The sequence below is a fragment of the Strix uralensis genome, chromosome Z (assembly GCF_047716275.1).
Source record: "Strix uralensis isolate ZFMK-TIS-50842 chromosome Z, bStrUra1, whole genome shotgun sequence".
In the NCBI taxonomy this organism is placed as follows: Eukaryota; Metazoa; Chordata; class Aves; order Strigiformes; family Strigidae; genus Strix; species Strix uralensis.
Window position 1 is genome coordinate 49,474,033 of NC_134012.1, and position 15,324 is coordinate 49,489,356.

Consider the following 15,324-nt stretch of genomic DNA (forward strand, 5'->3'; position numbering starts at 1 on the left):
TCAACATGTTATTTTTAAGCTTGAAAGCTATGGTGGAGCATGTCTTTCTGAGGAAAAATAAACTAATGTGGGAGATTTGCATTGTGTTATTGCACATGTAATTGTCAAATTTGAGACATCTGAATATTCTCAGAGTAGGACTTAGTTTCAGGAAATAATTTGTTCTATTTTGTTTATGGTCAGGTGTTATATTACTCAGAACTGAAATTGTTACGAGATTTTCCAGTTAAGGCTGACAGTTGCCTTTCAAATGCTATGACTATGTAATTTAAGTGCTGCGTGGATCTTTCTCTTCTAAACCTCAAGCAGACATGATGTCTTTTGTCAAACATTTAGAAACTATCTTGTTTGAATATTCCCAGCTATCAGGAACAAATGTTTTATTTATTAATCTAATTTTGAGAAATGCTATTACTATGGTAATCTTTCATTTAAAAGGACCCCTCTTGGCTTAAAAGGCACCTCTTGGGGTAATACCTAAAGTGCTCAGAATTGAATATACAGAATCTATTCCTTCAGTTGCATTTTGTGCTTACTATTGCTTTCTGTGCATTCACATTTCCCCATCTGTGAACAACTTTTTGTATCAACAGCAAAAGATGAGAAGGGAAAGTAAGACAAAAATTGCTAAAAGTGAACTAAAACCAGTAACAAGTTAAGTAGCTGAAATAACCATTTGGAACTGACTGGGTTTGTTTCAAAATCAGGAAGTTCTTTTGGAAGAAACACTTGTACCTTGACCAGACAGTGACATGCAAATGACCCTGAATAGGTATTTGAACTGATACTGTGCTCATGACAAGTCATTAGGATTTCTAGCCTGGCTGGAACTAGTTAGCTGTTTCCAAAATGGCAGACTAAAGTACAAAAGAATTTGAGTGGTTTATATATTGCCTTCTGAGATTAAAGAACCCAGACACTGCAGTCGTTTTGTGGCAAGGAATTTGTTCTTTATCTTTGGCTGCAAAATACTTCGGCTGCTATGCAGTCCAAGCTGTTACTCTGTAGCATGTTTCATTCAGTAGCATTCCTTAACATAAGTACTCCTTTACACTTTATAGGAGAAACATCTTTCTAATAAAATGTAAAGAACTTAGGTGCTTCAAAATGTTACATTTCTTGAAGAATGTTTTCCTTTGTATTGGATATAAGATGATACTTTTCCTCTTGAAAACTATTTGTCAAAGTGAAACTAAAATTTAAGTGTTTTATTAGATTTACTAAAAAAACTATATGAGAATTCCAATAAATGTTTAGGCTAGAATTTTCAAACTCTGGGGAAAATGTGAACCATAAATTCTAAATAGATATTTTAGCAAAATAAAATGAAACCTTGAGTTAAAAAATTTTTGAACTTGTCATTAGTGATGATCACAGTACAGTGATTTCTAACTTGAACATAAGTCAACAAAAAAATACAATACAGAAAGCAGAACTTCTGCAGTAATGCAAGGCTAATACTAGCAGTGTGGTAGCATTAGTTGTTCAGTTGTGACTAATCTGATGTAATTTCCATTCTTTTTTTTTTTTCCTTTTTCTTATTTCTTCAGTGTAATTGGTTTGTAAGACTTAGTTTATATCATAACATGGAATCAAAACATTTGATTCGGTACAGTTTGATTAGTACTCTTGTAAATCTGTAAGAAAAAAAACAGGAGTATACATCTGTGAGAATGAAATTACAGCATTATATTGTCTTTAAACTGCTGCTGAGGTCACCTTGTCAAGAAGCAAAATGCACTGAGTCTTCTGAGTTACAACACATTAACTTTCTCTTGCCAGATATTTGTGACCTGGCCTGTTAATAGATTTCAAGGGTGTAATAGGGAAAAAGAGCACCTGCTGCTGGATGTTTGGTCTGGATAGAATCTCAGTTATAGGGGATACTTATATGTGGGAGCTGTTCGGGGTAAAACATTTCAAATATTTGTATTGTGAGTGGTCTGGTGTTGAGAAAAGTGAGGATTGACTGATTGAATTGGATGAGAGTTGATCTGTGTCTTCAGTTCTTGATGGAATTGTGGAAGGTGACTTCCAATCCTCTTGCTAGAACTGCCTAAAATACAAGAAATGCCATTCTTATAAAAATACAGGAAATAACATTTATGTATAAGAGCTAAACTCTGTAATCTCAGCAGGTGCTGCCTCTTCAGTAGCATTTTATGTGGTGTTTCTATAAGGAAAGATTTACCTTTGTCAGGCAGCCATCATTATACAGGACCCAGTGATGGTTTTTAGTAAGTTGGAGCCAAGAGAGTTGTTTATTCAAGAAGAATATTGGTATAGTACTAGAAATTCGTTTGGAGAATAAAATACAGGTGGGAATGAGATAGTGTTTCTTATGTGCTGTAGCAGATGAGGACTTGGGGTGTCAGGGAGTGTAGTTTGCACAGGAGAGAATTAGGCTTCTCTTTTATGGATCAGCTGTATTAAAAAAAACCAAACTTGCTATAGCTGAAGCAAAATGTTTTCCAGAGGAGGTTGATGTCAGTCCTATACTGACTCCTACACTGAGTCCAGAAGTGTAGTGCTTTCTAATGGAAAACACATCACAAAGTTATCATAAGCATCTTTTACAGCTAAAATACTAGAATACATTGTTTGGTATTTAAGGAAATACTTTTATTTTTTTCACAAGTTTTTGGCACCTATTGAAATATTCCTGGGAGTACCATAATCTCTTCTAAGAGCTTATTATCTGACCAGAACAGTGAACTCTCCAGAATCTGGTCCCAACTTGAAGACAAGAAAACGTGTTTGCCAGATTTTCCTGTGAGATTTTTTTTCTTGATACATTCCTTCTCCACATTTGTTAAAGTATGCATTCATGCTTTTACACAGCACATGGAACAGAAGTAAGAAGCACTCTTGATTTTTGTAAAAAAACATCAAAATTATTATTACAAAATGCCAATTTCAGATTTTGAAACATTTATGTTCTCAACAGTCTGATCTCTTTTAGAATATAAATGAGGTGTATTCCATGTGCCTTCAGTCTTTCATTTAAATGCTATTTTGAATACACTGTTGAAGTGTATTTTGCACTTCATTGCTACTTAATGCTTTTTTAATCCAGAATTTTTTTTGTGTGTTTAGCAAAATAATTAGGGGAAATTGTTAAAATGGAGAAAATAATGTGTATTTTTTAGTTTAATATGTATTTGCAATGAAAAAGAAAAAGTTAATATTAAAAATCTATGTCTTGCTACTGCTTGTATCTGGGCAAACTTGCTAGTACTGTTTTATTCTTATAGTGTATTTAAGAGATTGGAGTAAATGGATTACAGTGTTTACATAGTATTATTGGTCATAGTCATGTTTTCCTTTCATTGGAGATTAACAAGTAAAATTAATTTTATTCTGTTATTTAGAAAATCACCCCCTTAGAGGAAAAGTGGGGCAAGAAAAAAAATTATTAAACTACTATGTCAATCCATGCCTTATACACACTTTTAAATACTGTGTGGTAGACTTGCATATTGCATACTAAAAGTAGGAAAAAAAATACAGAGACAGGTAAGAAGCATGATCCAAGGTATGGAACAGCTTGCATGGATTAAAGTAAATATTCAAGATACTGGAGGCAGAGAAGTAACAAGTATATAAAAAAAGGTGTTGAAGGGCCTGAAGAAAATGAGCAACTGTTTCTCAGAAATAAATAACAGTGGGATATCAGATAAAATTTCAGGAAGTAAGTTTGAAACAAAGAAAATGTCTTTTTCCATGATTGATAATTAAATTATGGATTGCCATTGTCGCATTTTATCATAGATGCCAAGAATATTATAAATAGGTTCAAAAGTGATTAGACATATTAACCAAAGGAAAAACTGACAGGAGCTATAAAATACAATAATATAGCAAGAAACAGCAAACAATCTGTGTTTCAGGAATCCTTAAATTGGAGATATTTTGAAGCAGAGAATTTATATCAGGTTAAATAGTACTCTTAAGATTTTTTGCATAAATTTTTCAAGTGTCAACTGGTGAATTTTTGAAACCAGATAATGAACTAGGTGGATTTTGCCTCTGACTTAAAGTTTTTAAGCATGCTTGAGCATAAATAGAAATTTTAACTCTCATGTTTTTAAAGCAACTTGCATGATAGAAAGATAAATGTTATCATGTACATCTTCTGTAACATGAAATGCTGAACATGAGATACTGCAATAACTGCTGAGCAGTAATTCATGGTGCTTTAATTTGTACTATATACTTACTAGAGGACTTTCAGAGAGCAAAATGATAATAAAGCTATCCTTTAAAACACCAACATCTAGAGTAATTAGATAGTTTCCTTATGACTAAAAACGTTAAGGAAGGTATTTTCTTAATGTTTTGGTGTAGAATACTAAGTGGACTACTGTGCTTTAGGAAAAAAATATCGTCACTATTCTTTCTGTCTGCAGAGCTTATTGTAATATTTGCAAATCTGCATATACACTATCAATTATGAGGAATTTTATTTGTGAGAAGCTGTATTCAGAATTGTATTAATGATCCTTCTTCACTGCCTCTGTCATAATGAGGATAATGGCAATAACTGCCAAAGACTGGATATTAATGCCAGCCGTACAAGTATTCTGCTATTCTATACAGTTATAGCATCAGTGCTACAGCTGGCCAGAAATCTGAAGTTTGCCTTCTGCCTTCTTTTATCTGCAAACAGTACTCGGTTGTCAATTACTTCTTAATCTTAGCTTGCTGGCATGTTGCAGACTTCTTTCAGAACTTACACCAAGGGCAATTGCTGCCTTGGTGAGATGCATTCTTTGAGGCTGTAAATCAAATTCTTTGTCTTGCTATCATGCAATGGTTGCCTTGTTTTGTTGTTGCTATTGTGCTACAACTTTACCTTTATATTCAATGGTCTGTGTGCTCAAGAAGCCCTTTTTTTTTTTCTTTTTAATTTATAAAATAGTAAAACAGTTCAGCTTCTTTGTTCTCAGAATCCTAGAGTAACTTATACTGGAAGGGACCTCTAGAGGCTATATGATCTAGTTCTTCTGCTTGAGCTTGGCAACTTCTTGAATTTATGTCTGTCTTCATATTATACAAAATGCATCAGATACATTGTCATATCATAGAATTGTTCCATGAACTGTCATACATAATGTGCACTTATTGGAGACCTTGCACCACTGCTGTTTTAAGGCGATGTTACCAGCTGGGCCTCTTACTGGCATCTACTAAGCAGTATTTCTGCATTTTCTGCCAGGTCAGAAAAAAAACCCAAACCAAACAAACAACAACCCTGCCAGCCAAATTCAGTCCACAGGCATTTATTCATGCTTTCAGTGTTTTAAAACCATATGCAAAGATACTGCTGCATGTGTTGTGAATTCCTGTGTCATTAAGTAATATGTTCAGTGATGTCTAGTATCTCTTTCAATCCAAGGGATGATACTGTTTTCTAAAGCTTTTTTTCTAAAACTTTTGTAGATTTGTTTGGACACCTGTATAACTGTCTGTGATAGTTCCACAGTTATTCTTTAAAGCATTTACTACACTTGAGAAGTAGCAAGTGTTAGTATGTTCCTGAGCACTTTCATGATCTGGCTTCTATGAGGTTGGTTGATGCAAAACTATTGTATTTAGAAATACAATAAATTGGTCTTTCCTAATTTCATATATATGTATACATGATTTTTTTCCCTTTCCTATCCATATATATACACATATGTATATATACAGACACTTTTGGTACAATTCACATTGCTGACATATGCATTACACTTAAATTGACCCTAATTCTTTGCATCTAGCTTTTTCCAGAAATTTGGATTTCCTGCCTATAATGGATAGAGCAAGTTTCTGGCTCTGAAGCATTTGTTTTTACTGGTGGAACTCTACACATCATGAAGCAGCATATTTTTACTATAAAATTGTAGGATAATTCAAATATAAACCTCCAGGGATGGCTGGTACAAGATGTTGCTCCCAGCAGGGTCAGCCATGGAGTCACACCAGGTTGCTCCCAGAGGGAGGGAGCCTGCACAACCCCTGGGCAGCCTGTTCCACTGCTCCCCCGTCCTCCTAGGGAAAGGTTTCCTTATGGCCAGTTGTCGTGGTTTGAGCCCAGAGGGCAACTGAGCACCACGCCATTCACGCGTCTCTTCTTCCCCAGCACTGGGAAGGAGAAAAATGAAGCAAAAGGCTCGGGAATTGTGAAAAGGACAGGGAGGGGTGATTCGCCTATTATGGTCATGGGCAAAAGACAGACTCTTCTTCCCGTGCTCAGTTTTTCCTGACATCTCTACCTCTTCCCCCCAGTGGTGTGGGACCAGGGAATGGGGGATTTTTGGTCAGTTCACTGCTCTTTCCTCCTGATGGGAGAAAGCACTCCTCTGCATTCTTTCACTTGCTCTACGTAGCATCCCTCTCAGAGGGACAGTCCTTCACAAAACTTTTCCATTATGAGTCTTCCCCACAGGCTGCAGCTCTTCCCAAGATGCTCTGGCATGGGTTACCCCCGTGTGTTGCAATCACAGAATCACAGAATCAACTAGGTTGGAAAGGACCTTGAAGATCATCTAGTCCAACCATTAACCTAACACTGCCAGTTCCCATCTACACCATATCTCTCAGCACTGTGTCGACTCTACTCTTAAACACCTTCAGGGATGGGGTCTCCACCACCTCCCTGGGCAGCCCATTCCAACACCTAATAACCCGTTCTGTAAAGAAATACTTCCTGACATCTAGTCTAAACCTTCCCTGGTGCAACTCGAGGCCATTCCCTCTTGTCCTATCACTTATTACTTGGTTAAAGAGGCTCATCCCCAGCTCTCTGCAACCTCTTTTCAGACAGCTGTAGAGGGTGATGAGGTCTCCCCTCAGCCTCCTCTTCTCCAGACTAAACAACCCCAGTTCCCTCAGCCGCTCCTCGTACGACCTGTGCTCCAGACCCTTTACCAGCTTCGTTGCCCTTCTCTGGACACGCTCGAGTCATTCAATGTCCTTTTTGTAGTGAGGGGCCCAATACTGAACACAGTCATTGAGGGGCGGCCTCACCAGTGCCGAGTACAGGGGTAAGATCTCTTCCCTGTCCCTGCTGGCCATGCTATTGCTGATACAAGCCAGGATGCCATTGGCCTTCTTGGCCACCTGGGCACACTGCTGGCTCATGTTCAGCCGGCTGTCAATTAACACCCCCAGGTCCCTCTCTGACTGGCAGCTCTCCAGCCACTGCTCCCCAAGCCTGTAGCGCTGCTGGGGGTTGTTGTGGCCCAAGTGCAGCACCCGGCATTTGGCCTTATTGAAACTCCTACAGTTGGCCTTAGCCCATCGCTCCAGCCTGTCCAGGTCTCTCTGCAGAGCCTCCCTACCCTCGAGCAGATCAACACTCCCACCCAGCTTGGTGTTATCTGCAAACTTACTGAGGGTGCACTCGATCCCCTTGTCTGGATCATCAATAAAGATGTTAAACAGGAGTGGCCCCAAAACCGAGCCCTGGGGGACACCACTCGTGATCGGCTGCCAACTGGATTTAACTCCGTTCACCACAACTCTCTGGGCCCGGCCATCCAGCCAGTTTTTTACCCAGCAAAGCACGTGCCCATCTAAGCCTTGAGCAGCCAGTTTCGCCAGGAGAATGTTGTGGGAAATGGTGTCAAAGGCCTTACTACAGTCAAGGTAAACTACATCCACAGCCTTTCCCTCATCCAATAAGCAGGTCGCCCTGTTGTAGAAGGAGATCGGGTTTATCAAGCAGGACCTGCCTTTCATAAGCCCATGCTGACTGGGCCTGATCATCTCATTGTCCCGCATGTGTTGTATGATGGTACTCAGGATGAGCTGCTCCATCCGCTTCCCAGGCACCGAAGTCAAGCTGACAGGCCTGTAATTTCCTGGATCATCCTTCCGACCCTTCTTATAGATGGGCGTCACATTGGCCAGTTTCCACTCTGTTGGGACCTCCCCGGTCAGCCAGGACGGCTGGTAAATGGTGGAAAGCGGCTTGGCGAGCACCCCAGCCAGCTCCTTCAGCATCCTCAGGTGTATCCCATCCGGTCCCATAGACTCGTGTATGTCTATGTGATGCAGTAGGTCACTGACTGTCTCCTCCTGGATTGCGGGGGGGTCGTTCTCCCAGTCTCTGTCTTCTGGCTGAGGAGACTGGATTCCCTCAGTACAACTAGTCTTGCTATTAAAGACCGAGGCAAAGAAGGCATTAAGCACCTCAGCTTTTTCCTCATCACTTGTTACCATGTTTCCTCCTGCATCTAGTGAGGGATGGAGGCTCTCCCTGGTCTTTCTTTTGCTGTTGACATACTTATAGAAACATTTCTTGTTATCCTTGGTTGCTGAAGCCAGGGTAATTTCTAGCTGGGCTTTGGACCTCCTGATTTCCACCCTGCATAGCCTCACAGCCTCTTTGTAATTGTGACTCGCTAGCCCCTTCTTCCAAAAGCTGTAAACTCCTTTTCTCCCTGAGCTGCAGCCAAAGCTCCCTGTTTAGCCAGGGTGGCCTTCTCTGGCAGTGGCTTCTCTTAGAGCACCTGGGGACAGCCTGCTCCTGAGCCATTAAGACTTTCTTCTTAAAGATTGCCCAGCCTTCCTGGACCCCTATACCCTTCAGGATCGTCTCCCAAGAAATTCTTTCAAGCAGGTGCCTAAACAAGAAAGTCAGCCCTTTGGAAGTCCAGGATGTCAGTTCAGCTGCCTCCTCTCCTGGCCTCTCTAAGAATAGGGAACTCTATTCATGATCCGTGTGCCCTAGTCGGCTTCGTAACTTTCACCTAGTAACCTTTAGCACCACTTTTATATTATGCTTTTTAACTTGCTATGTTACAAGGGACATATATACCAGGTGTAAGAGGGTGGCTTAGCAGGGTTTGTTAATCTTTCTCATAAGTGTTTGATCCTTAAAGCTCCACTCAGTAGCAATAGGCAGAGAGGAAGAGCTGTTCTCAGCCTCTCTAAACACATCCATTGTAAGTTTCTACTGAAATTTACTAATGATTTATCAGAGAAACAACTCTTCAATTTTGTTCTTGAGGTGTGGCACAAAAATGAAAGTGTGGTCTTTTTTGATATAGCACTTGCAACTCATCTTTAGAATTGTTTCATTTAGAGATTTACATCTATCCTTGATCCACAGGGAATTTGCAAGAATATCCAAAATAATAGCAGAATTGCGCTTTGTAGTATCAGATTGTACAATGTGTTTATTTCAGAAGAGTAATACAGTGTTCCTTGTCTTCAGAATTATAATGGGATTAAAATATTATACATTACATATTATCTCTGGATTTTTACTAGAAAGTATGTAGAAGCATGCCTTTTTTAAAAAAAAAAACCCAGCCTTTAGATAAGGTGCAAATACAGGCTCTGAAGCAGATTCGTGAACCCACGAATTCGCATTCCCAAATCAGGGTTTCAGGAAAGAGGGATATTTAGACATACCCACTTCATTAAGGTCTTCAGCTGGTTTATGTAGTCCTTCAGTTTGAGTCCTAGCTGTCAATCTTAGTCCCAGATGCCGAAGACTCCCTGTTTGTGGTGTAGCTTGGGTATGGGTTAGCTCACGTATGTTAATTCTAATTGTAAGCCTAGTCTTGGTACCCATGGTGGGTGAGCATCACTGTGTCTCTCTTCCTTCATAGATGTAGCCCAAAGTAGTTTTTACACATCTGTGTGTGAGCAATTTGTTCAATCTTGTAGAACCTGCTCCTTAGAGGTATTACTACTATTGACGCTATTTAGAACTCTTGTCCATAGTCCTGAAAAATGGGTTCTCAAAGATGAATGTGAAAGTTTCTTCTAGCATTGATAAGCAAAGTGGTATAGCTCATGAATTTGTAACAGAGATATGAGCAAAGAAGATACTGCAGAAATGAACATCAAGTTATGAGCTTTGTCCCCAAATGGTTTTAAATAAATTGCTAACATTAATTAAGTGACTTACAGAATATATGTGTTCCTGTGTTGAGGAATGTAGATATCATCTGTTCAGATGCATGTAGGACATTTTGCATTTTAAAATTTTCTTTTGGTCTCTTTTAGGTCCATAACATATTGGCTGAAATGGTCATGGGTGGAATGGTTTTGGAGACCAACATGAATGAAATTGTCACTCAGATTGATGCTCAAAATAAACTGGAGAAATCTGAGGTAAGAGTGATGTACTGTGTAGTTTTTAAACTAAAAACACGGATGTAGTAAACGCATGCTGTATAATGCTGTTTGTCCTTCAATAGCAACCTATATACAGCTGCTTGCTTATAATGCTAAGAAATTACAACATATCATTAGGTTAGGATGTTGTACCTTTAATCATAAATAGTTGTTTAGAGTCACTGCTGATTAGTTTTTACTATTTGTATCTAATAGCATTATGCACCATTGCTGTTGAGATACTTCTGGAGTTCTAAGTTTGTCTTGCAGAAGACATTTTATTTCCAGTGTATTCATTATGCTGGGCTAGTGACTATAACACTTAAAAGAAATCAGGTAAAGAACCAAAGCGTGTATATGAAGACTGCATATTCCTGTCTGCTAGTATGTTTCTACCACCTGAAATAAGTGGCAGCATATTTAGTGTCACAATGATACTGCAACCTAAAATAATAGATCGGACTGAAACAGACTAGATGATAGAATTTAAAGCACAATTTTTAATAAATACAAATTCTACCATTTTGGTAATCTGAATGTGGTCTTCAGTTGAGTAGATTCGAGTGAGAAAATTATATTCTGTATACGCCCAAAACATTCTGAACAAGGGGTTGCGGGAATCCCTTTTCAATTCAACAATTGCTGAATTTGTATTTAGGAGAGAAACTTAGACTAAGAGGGGATTTTAGAATTACTTTAGCTATGACAGAATATTACTGTTCCTTTAACATCACCACACATGCCTTGTAAGCCAAAATACTGCTAGTACATCTTAGCTAAATCTGAGATTGATTCTTACTGATGAGAGTAATTCCACAGAACACATCATCTGATTTTCAGAGAGTAATATACAAATTTCTAAACAAACCTTTGCTTGAATTGGAGACTATTTCTAAAGTTGAAGTCAGCTGATTGAAATATTGTAGGTGGCATGAATATGAACTAAATGACATTTTAGGAGAAGACCTAGAGAACTTCCTAGTTTTGACTTAAGTGCAACAGAGAGAAATGAATTCTTCAGCTTTTTTGTGGTACAATGTATACTGTTCTCCTAATTCTGCGATCTCACACTGCACCACCTCAAGTCTTTTAATACATTTAATTGTCTGTTTTGTGCAACTTCCACACTGTATCAGATCAAGACAACACTGTGTGAAAAACAGGAAAAAGCTAGGTATGATATGATACTGTGCATAGCAATATACATCCAGAAGGACTGCATTGAAGATTATGAAGATGTCCAGAACGTTCATTTTAACATTTTTTTCAAGCTCAGAATGAACCATTGATAACAGAGATCAATATTTGGAATTATTCTCATAAATTTTTACTATATTTGAGTAACTTCTGTATACATATATTTTTCTATATTTGGTGGAAAAGTAACATAGTGTCCCAAAAGATGAACTTGCTGAACAGCTATGTTCTACTGTGTATTATTTGCATATCAGTCTTACTTAAAAGCATTTAATTAAGGTATTTATTCTTATGTAAATTCTGTTACCAAATCAACAGTGGACCAGTCTCTGACTAGTCATCTGAAACACATCAATTCAGTGCAGCCAGCTGCAATACTTGATGTTTTCCATTATTCATCAGTAAGCCATTCTTTTAAGATGCTTATGTATAAAAATAGGTGGTAGAAGATACAAAAAACCATGTAGAGCTCAGAGCATATGCAAGGCAAATAGCAACTTGTTCCTTTACATTCAGCAATGAATTATAGAAAGTAAAGAAGTATCAGTGATAAATTAAAACACTTGGTGACTGGGATGGAGTAGAACATTTGACAGTCTGCTCACCACAAATGCCTTTTTTTTTTTTTTTTGTTAGTTCAGTGACTGTTTCTTTTCAAATTTAACAGTTACTGTAATGCTGAGATACTTCACAATACCTGGTAACTATTTCCTCATATCATTAATCATTTGTTTCATGTATATCACAGAAATTTCCTGATTGCTATTTCTTTTCATTTTTCCTTTTTGATAAAGATTGTGAATCTTTCAACATGTCTTTCCTGAACATATGTGTTCAAGATACAAGCAAATCCAGTTCATGTAAATCAAAATCAGTAATAACAATATTTTTGAATGCTGGTCACTAAGAAATCAAAACTAGTGGATCTTCTCAGTTTTCTTTAACTAAAAAAAATTAAATTATTTTTAAAATTTAGAAATTATTATTGATATAATGTGTAGTTTTAGGACTGCCACCTGTGCCACAACACTCTCGCTTTACTCTGTCTGGCTTGTTAGATCTCTGTCATAGTTCTTGCATCCATAAAATTGCTACTTTAAGGTTAAATTTCCTTTTGTATCTGAAATAATGAAGCTAATAAAGCTGTAACTGAGCTACATTTTCAGAAATATTTTAAATTTTGTATTGTGCCCACCTGGCTTCCCTTAATATACAAAATCTAGTCATTTAACATCAGTTATTTGTTTAGTTATGTATTAGGTTTCTAAAGAGGCTTTCAGTTAGCATTTAGTGAAGAAGATCGAATGTATTTATTAAATTCACAAATATTTGAGCAAAGTTATAAACTCAAAGAATTTGTTAATGTTTTTAACAGAGATTAATTATTTAAACCACTATGAGGGGGTCCCTAGCTTTGATTTCTGGTTCAGCTCTTACATTGCTTGGATGGGCTACAAAGGAAATTCTGTTTCTACCTTGAGAAATGTCTTAAATGCATTTCCCTACCTTTCAGTTTAGTGTTTATTTGTGAATGGATTTTTGGTCAATCCTCCTAAAGCCAAAGAATCATTGTGACTAAGGGAGGGAATTTTTGGGTGAGGGGTCATTGGGATTTATCCAGAGCCTCTGGAAGTTTTGTAGTTAAACCTGGGCTACCTCTTCTCTATTTGGAGTGTTCAACTGTGTGTGATTTAGACTTTTAAGTTGGACCTCATTTTTTCTGAACCTCCTGATCTTTTCTAGCTCTTTCCATTCTTCTCTCTTACAGACCTTTATCTTTCAGTCTCCCAGACAGGACAGGTAGACAAAGGTATTGCTGACTTTTAGAAAAAAATGTACTTTTAACAAAAAGGGAAAGCAAAATGATGTCAAAGGCAATAAATTATGTAGGCCAGACTCAAAAATTTTGTGTAAAAATACCCATACTAGTCCTTGTAGCCTACTTTTTGTGCTAGTTCCTTCTTGTAGCTCCCTCATCTTTTTATTGGCTACAGTGTATTTTACTAGCTTTCCATTGACATCATATTTTTTATTTTATTTCTCTTCCTGCATTTTAGAATTTAACTTTTCTTTGTATCATTGTTTAAGAAACAAAGGAATATGAACTTGTATGAATATTAACAAAAAAACTGCAAACTAATCTGAATAATAAATTGAACACACAGATAACAAAATATGATACGATGATTCTTATTTGGGAGAATTTTGTACCTGATAATCTGAAATAGGTAATATGAACTCTTTTGTTTCACAATTTAGTATTGCCAAATGAAAACAAAGAACTTTTACCTGCTTGCAAAGAGAAGTTTCAGAACGTTTCAGGTGAACAAAATATTAAAAAAAACCCTACCAAAACCAAAATTCAAGTGGTTTTATACATAGAGAATAAAATTATCAGTGCAATTTGTAAAGATGATGTAGAAATACCAAAGTTGATCTTTCAACCTTAAGTAGAATGAGAAGGGCTCTCAGCATGTAGTCACCTTCAGATGTACATTTGCTGCCCATGCGATCTGAATCACTGGATTTTGCTTTAAGATATCTTGGTAACTGCAGTCACTGAACATGAATATTAACAAGGAACTGAAAAAAGAGGAGGAGAATGTATGTTTGACGTTCAGATTATGATCATTGTCCCCCGTCATTTTCATTTGAAACGTTTAGTTCAGCTCAATGCTTTGAATGTCAGTCATGGTTAATTGCAGTACTTCAAAATTCATTTCCACTTATTTTAAATATCTGTGTATTCAAACTGCAGGTATTTTAAACAGCTGGAATCTTAAGCAGATGAAGTTTATTTAATTTCTGAATAGCTTTGCTCTTTTTTACATGATCTTGCTAGGATAAAGTAATATAATACTTTAAGATTTCACAAATATAATTCTGTAATTGGATTTAGTTGTATTAAGTTGTAAAGCATTAGCTTAAAATATTTTTGGGTAGTATGAAACATTTTACCTAAATTTGAAGAATGATATAGAACATGAAGAAATTCAAGCAAAATGACCTTCCTCTGCCTAATATGTCAACACTTGTAACATATAATCTGTATTTCCATTGTAACAATAGGGAGCTTGATTTCAGTTTTGTTTTGTTTTGTTTTTTTTTATTTGTGCAAAGCTACTTTTCTTTTTCTGTTTTTATTTTTGGGTCTGGCAATGAAAAGCAAACAAGCAAATAATTAATCATTCCCATCCATTACTCTCTTTGTGATTCAAGTGCTTAAAATTTCTAAGAGTATGTCTTAAGTCTTCTTATCTGTTTGGCCTCATTTTGATATACTTGCAGACTTCATTTTGTTTTTTCTCTAATTATGTTCATTTATTTAACTTCATAAGCAGGGGACATGATCATTCCTTTATATTATGTATCGCATCCTTTCATGATTTCATAACCCTGCTGCTTTGAAGTCATACTTGTTCTGGAAAGAAACATTGGTATGAAACACCAGCAGCAGAGAGGTCCTAGTACCTCCAAAATATCTGGAAAAGGGTGGCTTATTTTGCAAAGCATTAGCTTTCATTATTTTGTTTTCAGGTAGGCTGTATATTTTTATGTTTATTTTAGTGATAGCTAGCTCTGTGTAAAGTTGTTTGGGAAAGGGGTTTGAATCTTATTTTTCTTCTATTTGTATGTGCATAGTAACCACATTTGTGATGTGCAGTACTTTTTCCAGTTGATCTGAATTTCTTTTTAAAGAGTAAAACATTGTTTCTGGGATCACTTTCATATAAAGTTATCAGTGGGGCATTATGAGAAAGGGTGATGATAAGTCTGAAGAAAGTTGATTCCTGTAGGGATAAATAATGACCTAAGTAAACTAACAACAGCTCATATTTCCTACCTGATAGACTAAGACCAGTAGAATTAAGTTCTGTTATTAAACATGTCTATTTCAATCTTTAAAATAGTATTATTGTTTTGCATATGTGGCATTGCTCTTTCACTCTAAAAGTATATGAACATGTTTACAACCATTTTTTGCAATAAGTGAACCTAAAATTTTAA

The 15,324-nt window shown here is 36.9% G+C and overlaps 1 protein-coding gene across 8 annotated transcripts in view; it reads left to right on the plus strand.

Moving 5' to 3' along the window:
* The window catches only part of AP3S1 (adaptor related protein complex 3 subunit sigma 1), a 45,922-nt gene that overhangs the window by 14,292 nt on the left and 16,306 nt on the right, over nt 1-15,324 (plus strand). For 7 of the 8 annotated variants that reach the window (XR_012627147.1, XM_074856522.1, XM_074856525.1 and 4 more), the window contains exon 5: nt 10,009-10,116. Coding sequence is in view for 7 of the 8 variants with exons in the window: in XM_074856522.1 (XP_074712623.1) it covers nt 10,009-10,116 (108 nt within the window). In the remaining variant the exon portion in view is untranslated. Of the gene's footprint in view, nt 1-10,008; nt 10,117-13,084; nt 13,127-15,324 lie in introns of all 8 variants that reach the window. The other variant, XM_074856524.1, reaches the window with a different exon arrangement.